Here is a 20,039-nt window from a genome sequence, read left to right as displayed (position 1 = left end):
TCTCCTGACTGCAAAAGAATGTCGACAGGACCTATAGAGGGTCCACCGGGTTAGTATCTAACCCACAACTAATAATCACAGTATTCACAACCCCACAAATAATTTCATGAAGATCGGTTTCCCAATACCGATTACCGTAACTCGCCGGAAGTCCCGAAAACCACACCGGGACGCCGTCGGGACCCACTAAGTGTCCCGAAACTCACCGACTCATGTCACGAGTCACCTGCTGCCCCAAAACACTTCAATTTGGATGTTTTGGCAGCAAACACAAGATAACACCCCTACACAATTATCGCCGGATAATTGTACGAATCCGGGTTCCCGAATGTGTTTATTTCGACACCGGAACCCACCGTCGCTCACCCATCATCACCGAACCCACAATGTGATGATGGTGACCAGCCAACAAGGCTTAGCGACTACTCACAGAGCAACCAAACAATGTCGGAAGAAATCCGAACCGAAACCGCGTTCTTTCGCCGAATTTCGCCGAAAAACGCACCAAAATCGACTTTTCGATTTCCGCAAAAACTACAGGATCATGGACAATCAGTCCAGCGGTCATTACAAACTCCCACACACTGCCCACAGTAGCCACGCAAAGCATAAATGCATAAAAGACCCTCTAATTACATAAAATCTCATCATTTTATGTAATTTGAGCGATCAAGCGGCTCATTCACGCAAACCGAGGACTTCGGAAGTCCGCAGAGACACGTACTGACAAGTCTCGACGTACCGGAGTCCGTGCTCATGATCCAGAGCACAGCGGCTCGCTGTGGGAAGCGCGGGAGCAACCCGAAGGTTCAGAGAATAGCGCGCAGTCAGGGAAGATCGCGCCGAACAGAACTAACCGGACACTTCTGATCCAAGGGAAGGTAAGCATTGTGATCAGCACTGACCAGCGGTCACCGTGCTCACCTCCGGAGGCATTGGAACAGCCTCGGATCGCCGAAAAAACAAGCACAAACCCGAAACAGCAGCCAAAAAGGCTGAAACGGAGCGACATCACCAAAACGGAGGAACGGGGCCTTCCCGACAGAAACCAAGGTGAGCACGATGATCAGCAACTTGCCAGGATCATCGTGCTCCCTTCCGTAGAGGTCGGGGAGGCTCGAAAAGCCCAGGACAACAAACACCCCAAACAAAGTCCTATTTCGGGCTTGGCCGGAGCAACCTTGCTCCGGCCGGCTTCCGGCGGCACGGCGGCGCGCGCGGGGGCCAGGGGCGGGTGCGGGGGAGGTGAGGAACACCGTGCTCACCTCGGTTGGCGACGAGAAGCGGCGGCGGCGTCGGCGAAGCAACCCGAGCCCGCAAGAGAGAAGCTCGGGCTCGGCGGGTTTCTCCGGCCACGGCGGCGGCCGGGGAAGGTCGGGGACGGCGGAGGAGGGTGGCAAGAGGTCGGAGGGACTCCTCGGGTGCGGACCCAAGCGGCGGCGGCGCGGGAAAGAGACCGCAAACAACAACAGCCTGGGCTCGGGCTGGGCGGCCGCGGCTGGCCGAGGCGGCGACGGCGGCGCGTCGGGGTGGCGGCGACCGGCGGGAAGGGGCGCCCGGGCACGGGGGATGTCGGCGGGAGGGTTTCCAGGCGGTGGCGGCGCGCTGGCAGCAGCTGCAACCCCGCTCGGCCAGGCTCGGCCTGGGTTGCAGCAGACCGCAGGAGCAGCAGCGGCGGCGCCCGGCGACGGCGGCGGTCGGCGGGGAAGGTTGCCGGAGCACGGTGAAATCCAGGGGGAGGGTCTGCAGGAGGCGCAGCCCCGGGCCTTCACACAACCCGAGAGAAGAGAGGGAGAGAGAAAGAGATGGAGAAAGATGGAGAGTGGGTGGAGAGGAGAGCTCCGGCAGCCGGCGGCGTGCTCAGGTGGCCGGGGCGCGCGCAGGGGGAGCAGGGGAATGTGGGGGAGGCGGCTAGGGGGCTAGGGCAAGGCTAGGTTAGGGTTAGATGGCTCCAAACCCTAGAAAACAACTATATACAGGGTGCAACTAAGCGAGAAAGCCCCTCAAACATCGGAATTTCAATCCGAGTCCCTCACAGTACGACTAAAACGCATGAACGCCCCTCCACGTGCGATCCCTCGCAAAACGGTACATAAAATATCGCGACTTTTGCGAAAATACCGTTTTGCCACTACCGACCTCTCCTCGATCAACGCGCGATCTCCGCAGATCCATCAGTCAGATTTGCGAACAGATTGTACCAGTACGATCAGCACGACGGAGACAACAAAGCTGCAATTTCGTTTCGTCTTGATCAACCACGGATTCACGACAAAATCCAACCTTCTTCGAATAGAAGGAAACACACACATAAATACATATAAAACATGTATTTTTGGATTTTCTCGAAATCCGTGCGTCAAACTCAAAGTCCGTCAGCGTCATTGGTTCCAGAACAGCTGACCCGGTCGAAACGAGCTATTGGACCGCTAGGAACGGAGTCCGATACAAGCCTGAAGCCAACTTCACACCGTGGCTTCTCCGGAAAATCGAGTTACTATTCATTTTAAGTGAAACTTGAAAATCGCGTAGAATCTCCGTTTTAACTCGATTTCTCCCGAAACTTGACGAGTGCTTTTGTAATTAAATTGCACACAAAAATATCGTCAACTGAGAGTTTAGCTACACTGCAAAAATCTCAGTCCTTACAAGAATAAAATTTTTTACAGATTAGAATTTTTAAAATACAAAGATATCTTTTTTTGACCATATTACAGTCCATTTTTTATAAAATACAAAAAAATAATTTTAAAAATAATTTTAAAAAGTATTTGAAAATAATTATTTTTTAATTAATTCTTTTAAAAAAATTAGTTGATCTATCAAAAAAATTAAGCAATAAATTATATGACAAATAAATTAAATAAATTAAAGTATCAATTGATTTAATTTAGCTTTTAATTTTATTAGTATTTTCAATGTTCTAGCGCAAAAATAAATTTTTATGTTTGATGTAGCTCAAAATTTGTTTATTGAGTTCGATTTTGTTTTCTTAATTCGGCAAAAATTTTACGGTGCGACAAATTTTGATAAAATAATTTGTGAAGAAAAAAATAGATATATGTGATAGAAGCGGAGAGTTTGGACAAATCTTTTGTCCGTCTATTGATAAACAAAAAAAATTAAATTATAATTTTTTTGACTTATCTAATAAGTAAATTTTTTATTTGTAATGTCTTTGAGGGCATGAAGTACACAGAATATTTTGGATATCCCAAATAATAAAACAAAATGAAAAAAATAAAAGGAATAAAAAAAGCAAAAAAAAAAAAAAAGCACAGTGCCATGCCACGCTGCTCCATACCGCTCTATCTCGTGCTGCACGCCACTGCGTGCCGTGGCATGGAGGGGGGTCTGAGACCCCTCCTGTACCATGCCACCTTCTTGGTGGCACGGTACGTGCCGCCCCGTGCCATACGGCACGGTGCGGCATTTTAGACCTTAGTTGAAACATCGTACTTATCTTACAACCTCCTGTATCTACGATAATTTTCTAGATTTTCGATTGAACGTTGTGTCAAGATATCTATGCTTAATGGTCGCATAAGGCTATTAGAGTCTCTACAATTGTCTGCCCTCCAAAACCCTCGACAAGAAGTAGAGATGTGAAAATTTCAAAGAGAAAGTAGAATGAGAAGAAGGGGAAAAAAAAAATCATTTTCTTACGTATACAAAATCAGAGAGAAAAGGGTTTATATATAGGTTATTAGATCTCTTAAAATATTCTGATTCTCATAAAAAGATAAGAATAAGTATAGACATCCTGATTCTCACATAAAGTAAAAATAAGAATATCTGTTAAGATATTAGTAGATATATTTATTAATTAATAAGAAATATATAACTTAATTTTGCTCGTAACTTAAGATAAATAATAATCTACATCTTATGCATATCGTTTGGTTCGAGAATAAGCAAAAAGTGGATATTCCGGAGATATGTATAAATTGAGGTATAAGCGGAGATTAGATTAATTTTGCATTTGGATGAAAATTAGATTATTCCTAGAAATAAGAAAAATAGCGTTTGCTCAGGTAAGATGGAATAAGAATTAAAGTGGTTAGTTATAAATAAAAAATAATAATATTATTCTTTTCTTTATATTAGAATTAGAATTTTTATATTTTATATTTATATTTTAAAATTTAAAATATAAACTTTTAAATTTTAAAAATCAAAATTAAATTTTAAAATTTTAAAATCTCAAATTTATAATTTTAAAAAATTAATTTATCATGAATATTATTAGATAATCATAAATGTTAATTAATACATTAATGAACAGATTAATTAATCATTAGTCAATTAAGCGTGAGTACTGTTAATTAATAAATTATCTAACTATAAATAATTTAATAAGTTAACAAATTAGGCTAATAAATTAATATATTAGTAAATTAATTAATTAATTAATTATTTAATTAGCTATGTTGGTAAAAATATTAATTTATTAATCAATGAAGATATTAGTTATTGCATAAACACACTAATAAATAATTATTAATTTAGCTAATATTTTATTATTAAATTAGTTAATTTTTAATTTAGCTAATTAATTAATAAAATAATATATATAATATATTAATTAATAATATTTTATTATTAAACTAGTAGAGGTATAAAGAGAAAAATTTGTTATTCCACCAAAAGGGTGGAACAACAAATCCCCCTCTTAATGGGTTATTCTAGAATAACCCGTTAAGAGGGGATTAAATAAACCCACTCCCTCTTATAGTGTTTGGATGAATTAGAGAGATAAAATAGTCTATTCCTACTTTATTCCTCAACTAAATAATGGATTTATTATGTGTATAAGGATGAAATAATAGATCGGCCGATGTGGATATGCCACTTGCCAACAGAACCTATTAATTTTTCTAAAAGTTTAATTAGCTTGAAAATGATATTTCGATATCCCTTCGCATCACACAAATTTAGTACGATTTTTGGCCTTTACTTTTGATTTAAAAAAGCCTACGTAGTTTACTTACACTTGTTATTAATTTCCTCCTATTCCTAAACTACGAGCAACCAGTGACTTGTAAAGGTGGTATACGTTGCATTTAATAATTGTGAAGTGACCCGTGTTGCATGTGCATGGTCCATTGCAGTTAGGTCGTGATAAGATGCGGAGAGTCGTCCTCGAACGCCACACGTACATATGAGAATAAATGCACCCACCCACTTTAACTAGACATCTGAGCTATGTTTTATAATGAAGCTCATCTAAGGTTAATCGATGAAACAAAACTGGGACGAAGAGTTGAATTCATTACGGTTACGGTGTACATAAAACTACGTGAATATAATTTTCAAATGGATAAACGTACGTACAGTCCAATCAGCAACTATAGTTGTAAATTGTATATTCTAGTTTTTATACTATATATATCTAATTAAGGTCTAGATATTTTTTTACTTATTTTATTATTATTATTATTATTATTATTATTTATAATTATTTTTTTTACTAAGAATTAATTTTAAATAGTTTTTAAATTTTTGGAGCCCAACAGTGTTAGACCTACCCCCATAAAAAAAACATGGTATTTTGTAACCCAGCATCGGTACATGGGTCAAATCAACGGGCAACATGTGACTGTTGTATGGTTGCAAGTACAGGAAGAGAAATTAAAGCCTGGTTTCCGCCAAAAGTTAATGAGTCGTCCCAGACCCACCCACCAATCTGATTCATCATCCAGTCATCAATTCCACGTTGCGCCCTCCCCTTTTTGGTAGCGTTAGATATATCCGAATTGTTCGAACAGTAATACAGACAATTTTATCAAAATTTTTATATTTAATTTATTTGATATATAATTTATTTGGTATATATTATAGTATTATAAAAATTATAAGATAACACCGAAAATATTATCGAGCGGGATGGTGTGTATGCTGGATACTGAAGGCGACTAATTTTGTATATTATATAAAATTACAAGTTTATCCCTCCAACACCTGAAACCTTTTCAATATGTCATTTTAAAAATTTTAATTTAAAATTTTGAATTGTCAAATAGTAAATTGCAAAGTTTGAATTTTAATTTTCAAATTTTAAATTTTTTATCTTCAAATTTTAAATTTTATACTTTTGTTAAAATTTAAAATTTAAAATTTAAAAAATTTAAATTATTTAAAATAAAATTTAGTAAAAAAATTATTTTTGTAACCAGTAAAAAAAAATGTTTGCAAAATATGGCTAAGAGCAATTTTGGAATAGATTATACTTTATTGTCAAGATTACTGAATTTTATAAACTGAATCAATTATAGTAATGCTATAAATACTGCAATCCAGTATTATATTACCGCATTAAACCAAACGCGCTAATTCAGTGTCAGTAGTAATCTTATTTAAAAATACAAGATATCTGCATATATCAAAATATTCTGTAATATTATATAACTCGAACAAATACGCCCTCAGTGATTTCCCTAGGGACTCTTTTCAAACTAGTAAAAAGTTGTAAACTTGTAAGATACAATATATTCGGACAACCACACCTTACATGATTTTAGCATCAAAACTGTAATTTTTGGAAGACATTTGGATTGAGGAATCTCTAGATCCAACATAATTCAAGTGCAATGGTATTTGAATTTTTCTAAATTGTAGTTATTTTGTTGCTTATTTTGATATAACTCATACAATCTGAAAGTTAAATTCAATCACCTTTTCTATTTGTTTCGGCGTAACTTGATATTGGTAAAATTAGTTTTTTGAATTTTATTGTTTATTTTGATGTAAATAAGCGGATTCCGTTATCTCCTAAATATAATTGTAAACTTATCCTATAAAATCCAACCTATTAATAATTAAATCTTTCAGTATTATTTGGAAGTAATATTAACTCACTGTAAAAAAAAGAAAACTATAATCCAGTCTAAAGGAAATAGAGTTTAGATTTTAATATTTAATAAATTTTTAAGGCTCGGTTTGTTTCGGGGTTAAGTAAGAACTAGTTATTTCAGGGATAGAGTTAAGTTCAGCATTAAGATGGGGTTAAGTAATTTTGTGTTTGGTTGAGAATTGAATTTAGTCCAAGTATAAACAAAATAGTGTTTGGTTGGAGTAAGTGGAATAAAAATAATAGTGGGTTGTTATAGAGATAAAAAGACCAAAATACCCCTCACATGAATCTATATAAATAAGAGCTTTTAATTTTTGCATTTAAATTTAGATGATTGCAATTTTTTCGGGGGGTCAAATTAAATTAATTTTAGCGTAATTTGTTACCAATATAATTTTACACTATTCTTTTGTGCCTTTGAAATTATCAAAATTTTACGAAAATCTATTTTAAAATTTTCTTGAGTTCAAATTACAAATACTTTACCCACTTTTTGTAAAAATGATTAGCTACATATGAAAACAATTTTAAATTACAAATACTTTACCCAATTTTTTTACAAAACTATTAGCTACATATGAAAACAATTTTGAGATAATTGTAGTTCTGGCAAGATAAATAAGGCTGACATGAAAATACAAAGATTCAAGTAGCAATTACCTTGAAAATAATAGTATGATACAAAATACAAATTTCTTTCACTGTAAAATTAAATTAATTCAACGCTCACATAATGCAAGACAGAAAAACTAATATAAATTTGTAGGCAAAATAACTAAGTACACAAACATTTATATACACCAAAAAGATCTTCAAATCAACGAACAGTTACAAAGATAACAACACATTGAATCAAACTGTAGCCATGTGGTGTGTCCACATTAGCGGGTCTTGATTTAACCCGATCCACTTAAGATGTGGATTGTGATTTATCCTAATGGGTTTAGGATAAGAATAAATTATATGTTTCTTATCAGTTAAGAAACGTATCTATTAGTGGATATCTATTATATGTTAATAGATTTCCTAATCCTTATCCTAATCTATTTGAGATTCAGAATATTTAGGGGTTTCGTTATTCTATATATACGTCCCCTTGTTTCTCCCATCTGAGACGATTGATATTCGAATTAATTCAATATTCTACGATTCTCTCTTTTCTTCCTTTCTGGGATTTCCACCTACGTTCCCGGGGTTTTGGAGTGTGGATATAGAAGAGGACTCTGGTAGCCCTCTTCGATTGGCATCCGTCGCATCAAATCCGTATCCGATTCGTGACGTAAGGCGTACGCGAAGGAGAAGGCGAGAAACGTGGGAGATCCAGAAGCATCGAGACAAGGACGATCCAAGAAGGCTTGTAAAACAAGCAATCCGATTCGATTTGGATTCCCGGATACGTTGGCTATCCGGTTTGTAAGTTTCCGCTGCCCTATTATTTCCAACAATTGGTATCAGAGCCTGCATGCTTGTTTTCGTTTTATATGATCATGCTTGTGATGCGTGTGTTTTAGATCGCATATTTTTCGTTGATCAATCCTTGATGTAGATCCGTTCTGCAATTTTTGGTTTCTTTGTGAAATCGAAAAGAGGAAAAAAAAAATTAAATTAGTTTTAATTTTTTGTTCTGATCATCATAGGACATGTGAATATTTTTTTTTACATACGTTGTTTTTTGTGCATTTTTTTTTTACTGCGAGCGGGATGACGCGACCTGCTGCGAACGCGGGCCCGCACCCGCGCACTCGTGCCATCTGCGCAGGCTTGGCCTGTTGCGGACTCGGGCCCGCACCTGCGCACCTGCACACCGGAAACCAGCGCAGGCTCGGCCCGTGTGTTAGCATCAAATTGACTAATATGGTAACGCTATCCTCTATAGGGTGTAAGAAATTTATCTGTATTTGCGTATTTCGAGTCTATCAAGTAATATTTTCCTGCAATTAAGATAATTACTAGTTGTTAAATAGCTCTGTATTATCAGTAAAAGTATAATCATATATATATATATATATATATATATATATATATATATATATATATATATATATATATATATAATATAGATATATATTATAAGAGGGAAAAAATTAGCATGGCTACCTTCGGGAACAACGAAACCTCCATTTTCGCATGCCCATCAATATACTCTCATATCGGCAGCATATCCTTCCCAACCTGTGCATACAAATATAAAATTATGATCAAATGACACGGCAAGCTATCATATTTTGTGATGTAAACCCTCTCCAAAAGAGAAATCGTGCTTGTTTACTCCTTTGGACTACCAGATGGAACATGTGTTCCGTCGATCGCACTAATAGCATTTTACAATTGAAAAGAAAACATGAAAAACATTAGTAGTAATAAAATATTTATAATCCAATGTATTATATATAAAAGCGTATATAACTTGAAAGGATGAAAATTTGGATTATCCCTAATCTTTGGATGCACGGCAGTATTATTTGACGACAACATTATGTACTCATCTTTTAGCCTCATAATGCCACGTACAACGTTGTTAAAATATCTACTGATAGTTTCTCCATAATGTTGGAATGTTTCCATGATAATTTGATTTGCAACGCCCTGGCCTATGCCAAATAGAAATATGGCTAACTGTTCGTCAGCAATCATATTTCTTGTACTACTTACCAACCCTCTCCTGACTAACGCATCGCAGAGTGCAATAAATGTAGCAGCACTTATACGAAAGTGATGGTAGCATCGTTCATGATGACCAGACAAAATATCACACAATATTTGTGTAAGAAAATCATGTGTACGTAGCGGAAGAAAATAACACAATTAAAAATTTTCTTGAAAACCAAAGATCACCTCATGTTTCGTTTTAGATCATTAATAACAGATCTAATTGATCTAATCAAATAGGATCTATATTTTATTATATTTTACCTCGCGCGGGTTGAGATCACCGCGAAGTCGACAATCGTTGGTAAAAATTTATTCGTCCTCGCTTAGCCGCTAACGCACCTGGCCTCTACTCGTGTCCACACGAAATCACGCCCTTGATCGAATTTAGACGACCGCTTCAATCCGTAATCCGATCATGAATTAACCCTTGCGTCGATTTGAGGAAGATGAATCAATCTTCTAGATGTGCTAGCAACTTTTGAAGATCGAAACCGATGGATTAATTGTGGAGGACTTAAGGAAGAAAAAGGATTGACGTCTAGGGTTTTCTTTTTCTTTTTGCTTAATTTTTCATTAATTTTAATATGTCATATGACATATATTTATAATTAGAAAATCCTAACGTAATCCTAATCGAAATCCTATTCCGATTAGATTATCCATTAACCCACAAGTTGGTTATGATATTAACCGAATTCCGAATCCTAATTCTAATTCGATTCGTGTGTAACATTTACACNAGGTTGAACTGAGCAGGTGACGGATAATTGCGCAAGCCAGTACAAGTTGATTATCTATATCATGTCTAGCAACTTGCATATTTCTTAAGAAATGATTAGAGACTAAAGGCACAAATATAATGGGTAACGGGTCATTAAGCAGCCAGAGAATCGCAACCGATAACATCTTATCAAATTAGAGAGTAAATTTTTTTAGTAATACATCAGAAAACATGTACTACAGAAATTCACGCTTAAAGTTATGCCTTTCCAACATATCATCAAGCTACATATGCTTTGTCAGAATTTTTTTCAAATTACAATGGCACCGAAAGATGAACAATACAAAATATAAAAAAATGAATATTAACAAGGCACTCTTCATTCGCTTTGCAGAGAGCCACTCTTTCCCTTCATCTGTTTATCTAACTCTTGATACCTTTGGAAATAATATTAACAAGAATGCTTCCACAGATTCAGAGGTAGAATAGTTGAAATGTATGTTATACAGAGAGAGAAAACAGATTGCACAAATGAACAAAGAAACATAATGTCAACTGGGTTAAACTAATGGTCCAATTATATAGAAATCAAGTAATTATGAGTGAATGTTAAATGCATTCATATAATTTAAGGTTCAAAACACACCTATCCCTTCTTTGGCTCATGGCTGGTGTGATGGATACATAGTGATGCTCCAAGAGGGCAGGAAGCACGCCCTCAACATAGTCAAAATAGCCCTTTCGCTTGTGCAGTCCACTTTAAATGGCTCTTCTGATGCAATTTCTTCTGGTAACCCTTTAACAATTGCCACAAAGCCTTTCATTTTCTCAATAAAGTAGTCAACATCAAAAACATCTGCAAAATTGCTGATAGATCTGCACAGTAATTATCTATATCAATCAACAAATCAAAGACAGTTACTCTCTAGCATCCTCAAGCTTACCTTGATTCATTCCAATAAGCAGCAACTTCAAATTTCGACAAAACCATAGTTGCATTCAGCAGGCGTGCAATCCCTATTCCATCACACAACTAAAAAAATCCATAATCCTAACATAATCCCACCCTTACTCCAAATGGTTCAGATTGTTACAAATGTTGGATCATAAAACCAATCAAAATAAGTAGGATCCAACAAAACTAAGAAATCATAACCTAGATTACAAGATTTTTATCAAGCCACATAATTGAAAGTTGCTCAATTTTAGTGGTGTTTAATAGCTAGTCCTGCAGGACAACTGAGACATCTATAACAATGTGACCAAAAACTGGATTATAAAGTTGAATCGAGCCACAATAGAGAGATTCTAAGGTTTCCCCAGTAAACGTTTAGATGAAATGAGTAAACTTATGTCTAACATGGAAAACGCTAGCTCCCTACAGTGATGTACATACATCATGTTTCATCTGATTGAGGCCGCCATAACAGTCGATTCTGATGTAGCCATTGTTCTTTATTGGGAGAGCTGCAGCAAGGGAGGAATTGCATAAATAATCCTGCCAAGAAGTGAAAATGCATACATTCCCCTCAAAACCTTTAATATCAAGAATTTTCCCCTACAGTTTATGAGTTACATTTCACAAGTTTGCAAATTTATCCCTCTCTGTTGATTGACTATTTAAAATTGATTTTTTTTTTTTGAAACGACCACTCTACTGATAAGTAAAATCTATTTTATAATATTTCTTAAAAAATTTCTGATAAGCGGTAGTCAATCGGTAGAGAAACTAACAAACGTTTCAAATTTAGAGGAACGCCTTCTAAAGAAAAAGCAACTTCAAGAGACAATGTACAATTTTCAAACTTTTCAAAGATAAATATATGCAGTCACCCAAAACACAAACAAAAAGAACTAGTAAAAGAAAGGGGAAACTGAACATCCATCTCTCTCATGGGTTTAAGGGCTTGTTTGGTTCAGAAATTTTAGACTTTGGAATCCGAATGAGATTCATTGATTCCAATAGTTGTTGTTTGTTTTATAGAAATTGGATTCTAATTCCCATTCAACTACGTAATGGGAATGGTCCAATCTATTTAGCCTAATCTGGCTTTAAATTCTGAATTGGCTCATTCTAGAGTAAACCACTCTAAACCCTCTCTCACAAACACACCCCCTCCTCTCTCTCTTTTCTCCTCCCTTAACCAAAAACCCCGTCTCAGAATCCTAGGTGTCCCAATTGTTCATTTCGATTTTCATTCCAATAATGAACCAAATAGTTTTGGATATTTCATTATTCTATTTTTTCATTCCAATACAATTCAATTCCATTTCTCATTCTCATGCCAATCATGAAACAGACATACCTTAAGTGCCGAACGGCATGGACTGTGCCTCCCTTGTCGTACCATACCATGCTGACAAGGTATCGGCATGATACAATCCCCGTTCAAAGTTTTCTTTCGAAATTAGCAAATAATCACATTAATAGTATTGGCATTCGGTTAAACCGAATCGGGTGTGCCTATGATTGGGCTCGATCCGACGGTTATTATGTTGTCTAATTGGGTTTGGATTAATCTTGCTTTTAAATTAAAAAGCTAATTAGAAATATATTCTAACCATATTAGGATAACAATTATAAACAAATTCGGCCTAATCTCTTATTTACATATTAGGGTTTTGGGATCCTTTATATATATACGGTTTATTCTCTCATGAAAATAACAAGAAAAAATAAAGACAAAATACTCATAAATTCGTGAGTAATTTGTGAGCCGTCTTGTGAGAGAGAGAAACCACATCCTCCATTAAGCTATTGTTCTAGAGGTTTTTGAACGGTGGATTAGATATTGTGCTCATTTATAGTTCGATCTATCACGGATTTGGAGCGTTAGAAGACCTTCCTGGATAATCCAAGGACACGTGAATCAATCTCTACGATCAGGACTCATCGCATTTTAGCACGGGTCACTTCCGCAAAAGGTACAAACAAATATTTCCACTGCGTTCAACAAATAAATTACAAGAAAAATTGACGAACAATATATTGGAGCAGTTACAATATATTGCATAGAGAAAAAAAGAAAGGGGGTTTCATGCCAAAACCGGTTCCTCAGCACGTAGATCCTTGGTATCCTGCAAAGTTCCAAAATTGGGTCCAAACCCTAGCCCTAAAAAGCAAGAATTGGTCCATTTAGGGTTCAGGGACTTACGGGACGAAGCTTCGTTGTTGCACCACCACTCGCAGGGCCTCCACTCTACCTGTCTGGGAGCTTTCCAAATGGCGATGGGCTTCTCCCTCTCCTCCACGGAAGTAATGTGACTGTTTCCAAAGAGAGAGAACACCGGGTTACTAGATCCGAGATACAAAGAAGATGATGATAATGATGATGAGGGAGAGAGAGAGAGAGGCGTACATGGAGGTAATGGAGTTGGGAGAGAAGAGGAAGAGGAGAAGAGCAGCGAGAACGAGAACCAAGAGGAGGAGGAGGACGACGACAATGGCGGAGAGAGGTTCTACGCGGCGAAGATGCCGTGTTAATGCTTTTGGATCCATGGTGACTTGCACGGTTGGACATACGAGAGAGCGGGAGAGAGAGAAAGACGGTGAGACTGCGAGCGAGAGTAAGAGAGAGAGGCGGAAATGGCTAAATTCCTGAGGAAAATTTTGTTCTTTAATTTTAATTTAACTTATTGTAATTTGTGACTCAAAATTTCAAAATTATCATTTATATAATCTAATTTAGTTAACTTTAATATATTATTAATATAAAATGATGTAATATTTTAATTATTAGTGCCTTTTCAATCACAGCATTACTATCTTACCTCTATATTAATGATATATCAATAGTTAGTCAAACTAAATTAGGTTATAGAACTTAATTATAATAATTTTAAAAATTTAAACTAAAAATTATAATAAATAAAAGTTTGAGTATCAAAGTGTCATCGGTCTCATAGTTTGAGGATCAAAGTATCAAACAATGCGATTCACATAGATAGAAATATTTGACAAGAAACTCGTAGAGATTATTAATTATAAATAGGGGTTCTAAAGTTTTTATTTTTAAAATTAAATTTACATGCATCAAATAGTTAAAAAAAGTAGTAATCGTATTTTAGAAAGCAGTAAATCATTCGTGGTACTTACATAAATTCAATTTTTGATAAATAAATACTGCTTTTAAAAGCAAAAAATAATTCACGATTTTCCAAATAAAATTATTTGAGGATTGTCTAGAAGGGTGTTACGTGACTAGACCGCCGCAGGTTAATCAAGTCGAGACACACAAATCTCGTTTTTTTTTAAAAAAATTCAAGTCCTCTATAGTTGACAAAACCTTCAAATCGATACAGCAAAATAATTACTTGTCCCCACAAGATGCTTCGAATTACAACGACTCGATACTCGTCGTATGGCTTCACCAATTCTACATAATTTCAACATAATTTTAATTACAACTCTACCATAATTTCATAGGGTATTAAAAACAAAATTAATATTTTATTTAATAATAAAATATTTCAACATAATATATATGTAATTTATGTTTGAAAAGTATAGAAAGAGAGATGAAAAGTATAGAAAGAGAGGAGTTGCAAGAGTAAAGAAGTTGTAACCTCACTTTGCAATTCCACCATAATTTCATAGGTTATTAAAGAAAAAAATTAATATTTTATTTAATAATTAAATATTTCAACATAATATATATAATTTATGTTTAAAAAGTATAGAAACATAGAGGAAGAAAAAAATAAAAAATTTAAGGAAGTAAAAAAAACTGGATATCTTTATTCTTGCATAAATTTGGGGTTTCTAAGATTTAAGAGTCTATGCGCAAGATTAAAAAGAAAAAAAAAAATTTTAGGCATCGTTTAGCTTGAAAATAAAGTATAATTATTCTTGATATAAATAAACTTTTAGAATAAACAAAAACAAGACCAATTTTGTTTTTGGATAAAAATTGGCTTGTTTTTTGGAATAAAAAATAGTATTTCAATAGTTAAATTGAAATTAAAATAATAATATTTTATCTATTAATTAATATAAAAATATTAAGTAAATAATAATTAACAAATTTAATTAACTAATTAATCATAAATATTGCTAGATAGTCCTAAATTTTAAATAACTAGTTATAGTGCACGTCCAATTCACGTCACATTTAATTAAATTAATTTTATATTTATTTATATTTTAAATTTAAATAATCATTGGCGGTATAAATTTATTTATCAATTAATTTTTTTCTAATTTTAATTTTTTTAATGTGTATCTAAATTTTAAAATTTAAATTAATGAATTCCAACTTAAATTGATGAATAAAACTCAAAATTTAAAGTTAATTTTGAATCAACAATTTGAATACAAATAATTATTAGAGACAATAATTTATTTATCATCCCATCTACTTTTGAAATTTGATATATTTTCAAATTAATTAATTATTTTGGATTTGAAATACTGTTTACACACCCAAATATTGAAATTTTAATTAATTTTACATTTTTAATTAAAATATTAATTCACATTTGAAATTATGAATCAAATTTAAAATTTAAAGTTGATTTGATAGGTTTATTTAAATCATTTTATTTTTCAAACGTAATTTCTTTTTAGTTAGTTAATTGAAAAATAGTAGATACTAAATATTTTCAAGGGAAAATTTCATACATGCTCTTTCTGCAGACTAAAATTTCATCAATAGCACTTTAAAATTCAAAATATCATAGATACTCTTCTGAATTTCATAAATAATCATATATATCCCTTATCACAACCTTGGTTAAAAAGTGTCGTTATATATATTAAATACCAATTTTACTCCGGTACAATGCACTAAATGTGACTTTTTCAATAGTATAAAAACCCCTCCATTGTAGGCTATTTACAATGTCTCTATAAACTTATTTTTTATTTTTTTATTGGGACTTAGACTTGTAGGCCCCATTTGGTTGGAGGAATAAGCTGGGATAACGAAAGTTATCCCCGCTATTCCGCCAAACAGGATAAAATTTGGCCGGGATATTTTATCCCGGTCAAACCTTGCTATTCCCGGTTATCCCGGAATAGCAAGGGATTTGCTATTCCACCATTTTGTTGGAATAGCACTATTCCAATGCTTAATTTCAAACTTAATTAAAATTATAAATTGAATTAAAACTAAATTATATAAATATAATATGTTATATATTATAATACAATATTTTTATTATAAAATTATTAATTGTACTATATATTATAATACATTATTTTTATTATATTAATAATTATTATTTATATTTAAATATTATAATAAATTCTTTTATTAAATTTAAATTTAAGTAGAATTTAAAAAAAAATTATAAATTTATTATAATAAATTATTTTTAATTAATTGTTCCCACCGCAATTTAAAAATTAAAAATTTAAAAATTAAAAATTTAAATGTTTAAAATTTATAATTTATAATCTCAAAATTAGTTTATAATTTTAAATTTTAAATTTTAAAATTAAATTTTGATATTTTAATTTTGAAATTTAAAATTTGATATTTTATATTTATTAAATTTAAATTTCATCTTAAATTTAAAGTTTGAAATTTAAATTTTAAAATTTTAATTTAAAATTTGAGATTTTAAATTTCAAATTTTGAAATTTCAAAGTTAAAATTTTAAATTTAAAAATATATATTTAAAATTTTAAAAATTTAAATTCATATATAATAAGAGGATAATATGATTGTTTTTTATTTATAAAACCCACTATCTTTCTTATTCCATCTTACCTAACCAAACACTATTTTTTTTATTCCCAGGAATAACCCAATTTTCATCCAAACGCAAAATTGATCTAATCCCTGCTTATACCTCAATTTATACCTATCTCTGGAATAGCCACTTTTTCCTTATCCTCGAACCAAACGATACCGTAGTCTCTTGGAAGGTGAAAATGAAAAAAAACTTGCTCAACTATAGGTCTTTTTGAAATGGCCCCCTCAACTTTTATTCTTCTGGTTGACATCTCCTTATCTTTAATTTTAAAAATTAAGCAATTTTAATTAAAAAATTATGAATTTTATCAAATTGGTGATCTCGCCAAATTTAATATTGCTTACTTTTAAGTAAATAACACTAAACCAATTAGTAGTTAATAACTAATAAATTTATTTAATTTGATAAAATTAATAATGAATAAATATGAAAACTCATATTAAAATAAATAGAGGTTAAAAGGGTGTCAACAAAAAAAAAATTTTGAAGTTGAGGGGTCTAATATCAAAATCGTCTATAGTTGAGGGGGTCTCCATACATTTTGCCGATTAAAATTAAATTATTTGAGTTATTTTAGCTGAAAAGTTGTGTTAAATTTAATACATTTTCTTTTTTTTTGACGCTAAATCTCTAAATTTTAAAAAACTAAAAGTTAAGGGGTTTTATTAAGGAAATTATTTCAAAATAGCTATAGTTGAAGGATCTCCACTACATTTCTCAAGTAGTATCAAACAATTAAGGGTAAATTCGTCATTTCATTATTTAATCCCTTATTTAATAGGGTAAATTCGTCATTTCATTATTTAATCCCTTATTTCGTAAGGGAAAACTGACTTTCGTCATTTCAGTATTTAATCCCTTATTTAATAGGGTAAATTCGTTATTTCATTATTTAATCCCTTATTTCATAAGGGAAAACTGACTGTAGGGGTATTTATGATAATTTTTTACATTTTAAAGGGTATGCATGATATTTTAACTTTTGTAGGGTTATCCATAAAATTTATAAATTTGAGAGGGGTACTGGTGAAATTGCCCCTATTTTCAATGTGTGTTACGTAGCGATTTTCGTCTTTTGATGAGTATGAAATATTTTTTTATGAGGCACTTGTAAAAAATATTCTATAGTAGATATCTTTCGGTTGGCTTTTGGTTGGCAGAAATTTGGATAAATATGAATTTTTTTCTGTTCTCGCAAATGGAATGCAATATTTTTTCTTACTAAAAAAAGGTCTGTCAACAACTATTTAATAATTATCTCAAATGAATATAAATTTATGCATCACATTTATCGACAAATTTTAAATTTTAAATTTTAAATTCATATGTTATATTTTATTGAAAAATATCTCATAAAATTGAGATAATTTTTATATATTCACTTTTAAAAAAAATATGATTAAATATTATATATGTGGAAGATGTTACGTGATTGGATGGATATTATATAGGTGGCGTGAGAAAGAAAATACTTAAGAAATGTGTAGATCGCAAATATTATTTGTGATAAAATACGATATTATGTAGGCGACGGTTATTAAGAAATAGGGTACGCATATAAAAAGTGAAATTTACTGTGATTTATTCTAAGTTGAATGAATGATATTGCTAGTATGTGGTTGGAATTATATTAATACGACCGGCACTTTCGGAAAGAAAAAAATTTTAAAACTCCCTCTTTTATAAGTAGTATAGATAAGTTAATTAAGAATGAGTACTGTTAATTGGTAATTTAATTAACATAAGTAATTTAATAAATTAATTAGTTAATTATTTAATAGTTAGATAATTAGTTAAGAAAATAATTATATTAGTAAAAAATAATAATTAGGTAATCAATATAAATAAATATTAGTTATTGCATAAACACACTAAATACACTAAATAATTAATTATTTAACTCGGACTGGCACTCGAACAGGGAATTCTTGTATACCGTGTCCCAATAATGATTTTTTTAACTATAAAAGAGAATTTCGGTTTTTTTTTAGCGAATTTCATATTTCGTTTTCATATTTCGTAATCTCTCGCACTAGTTAATTACTCTACACCTCTCCCCCTTTCTTTTTCTCCGCTTCCTCTCTTTATAGAGCTCTTGCTTCATCCCATTCTCTGAATCGTTCATCCCATTCTTTGAATCGCGTCGTCGAATCGATTTCACCCTTTGCTTTCTCTTTCACCACTGTTCAAGGCCGCTTACTGTGTCGACCGTCTTCCGAGCGTGCCCTGCCGCTTTGTCCCTGCACCTAGCTGCAATGGCAGTGGCGACAACGGTTTCTATGGCATCGTCGTTCCGCTTCCTTCGCAGCCCTACGATGTTTGTGAGCTCCCGCCGAGCTCAAAGAAGAAGGAGCGAGCCCACTGCTGGAAATAGACTTCGCCATCTCCTAGCACCTGCCTCCTGATGACTAGATAAAGCTAAACACTGACGGCTTTTTCATTGGAAGAGACTCAAGTAGAGGTGCCGAGCTCATGACCAGAGACTCTGATGGCCTCTTCATCTTCATCGGAGCTTCGTGCTATTTGGACGTCCATCCTCTATACTCGGAGCTATGGACCAAACGATTGGCGCTGACGGAGACAACCAAGGCCGGCTTTTCGCACGTTATCTTGGAGAGCGACTTGTTCTAGGTGATCCACCTCTTCAGCAAAGGTATCAAAAATGCGCCCTAGGGGACGAAATAGTCGATGCAAGAGTGCCTGCAAGATCATTATTCAACACACGTACAGGGAGGGCAACACTATCACTGATCGTCTCGCTTGTAAGGACTGAGATTTTTGCAGTGTAGCTAAACTCTCAGTTGACGATGTTTTTGTGTGTAATTTAATTACAAAAGCACTCGTCAAGTTTCGGGCGAAAACAAGTTAAAACGGAAATTCTACGCGATTTCCAAGTTTCACTTAAAGTGAATAGTAACTCGATTTTCCGGAGAAGCCGCGGTGAGAAGTTGGCTTCTGGCTCGTACCGGACTCTGTTCATAGCAGTCCAATAGCTCGTTTCGACCGGGTCAGCTGTTCTGGAGCTAATGACGCTGACGAATTTTGAGTTTGACGCACGGATTTCGAGAAAATCTAAAAATACATATTTTATATGTATTTATGTGTGTGTTTCCT

At 33.7% G+C, this 20,039-nt stretch overlaps 1 protein-coding gene and 1 pseudogene across 4 annotated transcripts; both read right to left on the bottom strand.

Moving 5' to 3' along the window:
- Positions 1-10,372: 10,372 nt before the first annotated feature.
- Positions 10,373-11,412, bottom strand: LOC109706055 (annotated as a pseudogene).
- LOC109706052 (uncharacterized protein At1g04910-like) lies at positions 11,374-13,802 on the bottom strand. Of its 4 annotated transcripts, none has more exons than XM_020226854.1 (3): positions 13,586-13,802; positions 13,382-13,491; positions 11,374-11,724 (listed from the first exon to the last, which is right to left on the bottom strand). In XM_020226854.1, exons 1-3 carry the CDS (start codon positions 13,723-13,725, stop codon positions 11,624-11,626), a joined length of 351 nt encoding a protein of 116 aa, XP_020082443.1. In that variant the 5' UTR covers positions 13,726-13,802; the 3' UTR covers positions 11,374-11,623. The 4 variants fall into 4 exon arrangements, with proteins under 4 accessions (XP_020082443.1, XP_020082444.1, XP_020082446.1 ...); XM_020226855.1 differs by having other exon boundaries at positions 11,374-11,693; XM_020226857.1 differs by lacking the exon at positions 11,374-11,724 and adding an exon at positions 13,093-13,304.
- Positions 13,803-20,039: the final 6,237 nt, after the last annotated feature.

Source organism: Ananas comosus, unplaced genomic scaffold, assembly GCF_001540865.1.
Source record: "Ananas comosus cultivar F153 unplaced genomic scaffold, ASM154086v1, whole genome shotgun sequence".
Taxonomy (NCBI): domain Eukaryota; kingdom Viridiplantae; phylum Streptophyta; class Magnoliopsida; order Poales; family Bromeliaceae; genus Ananas; species Ananas comosus.
The sequence above is the reverse complement of the archived record's forward strand: the minus strand, read 5'-3'. Positions and strand labels throughout refer to the sequence as shown.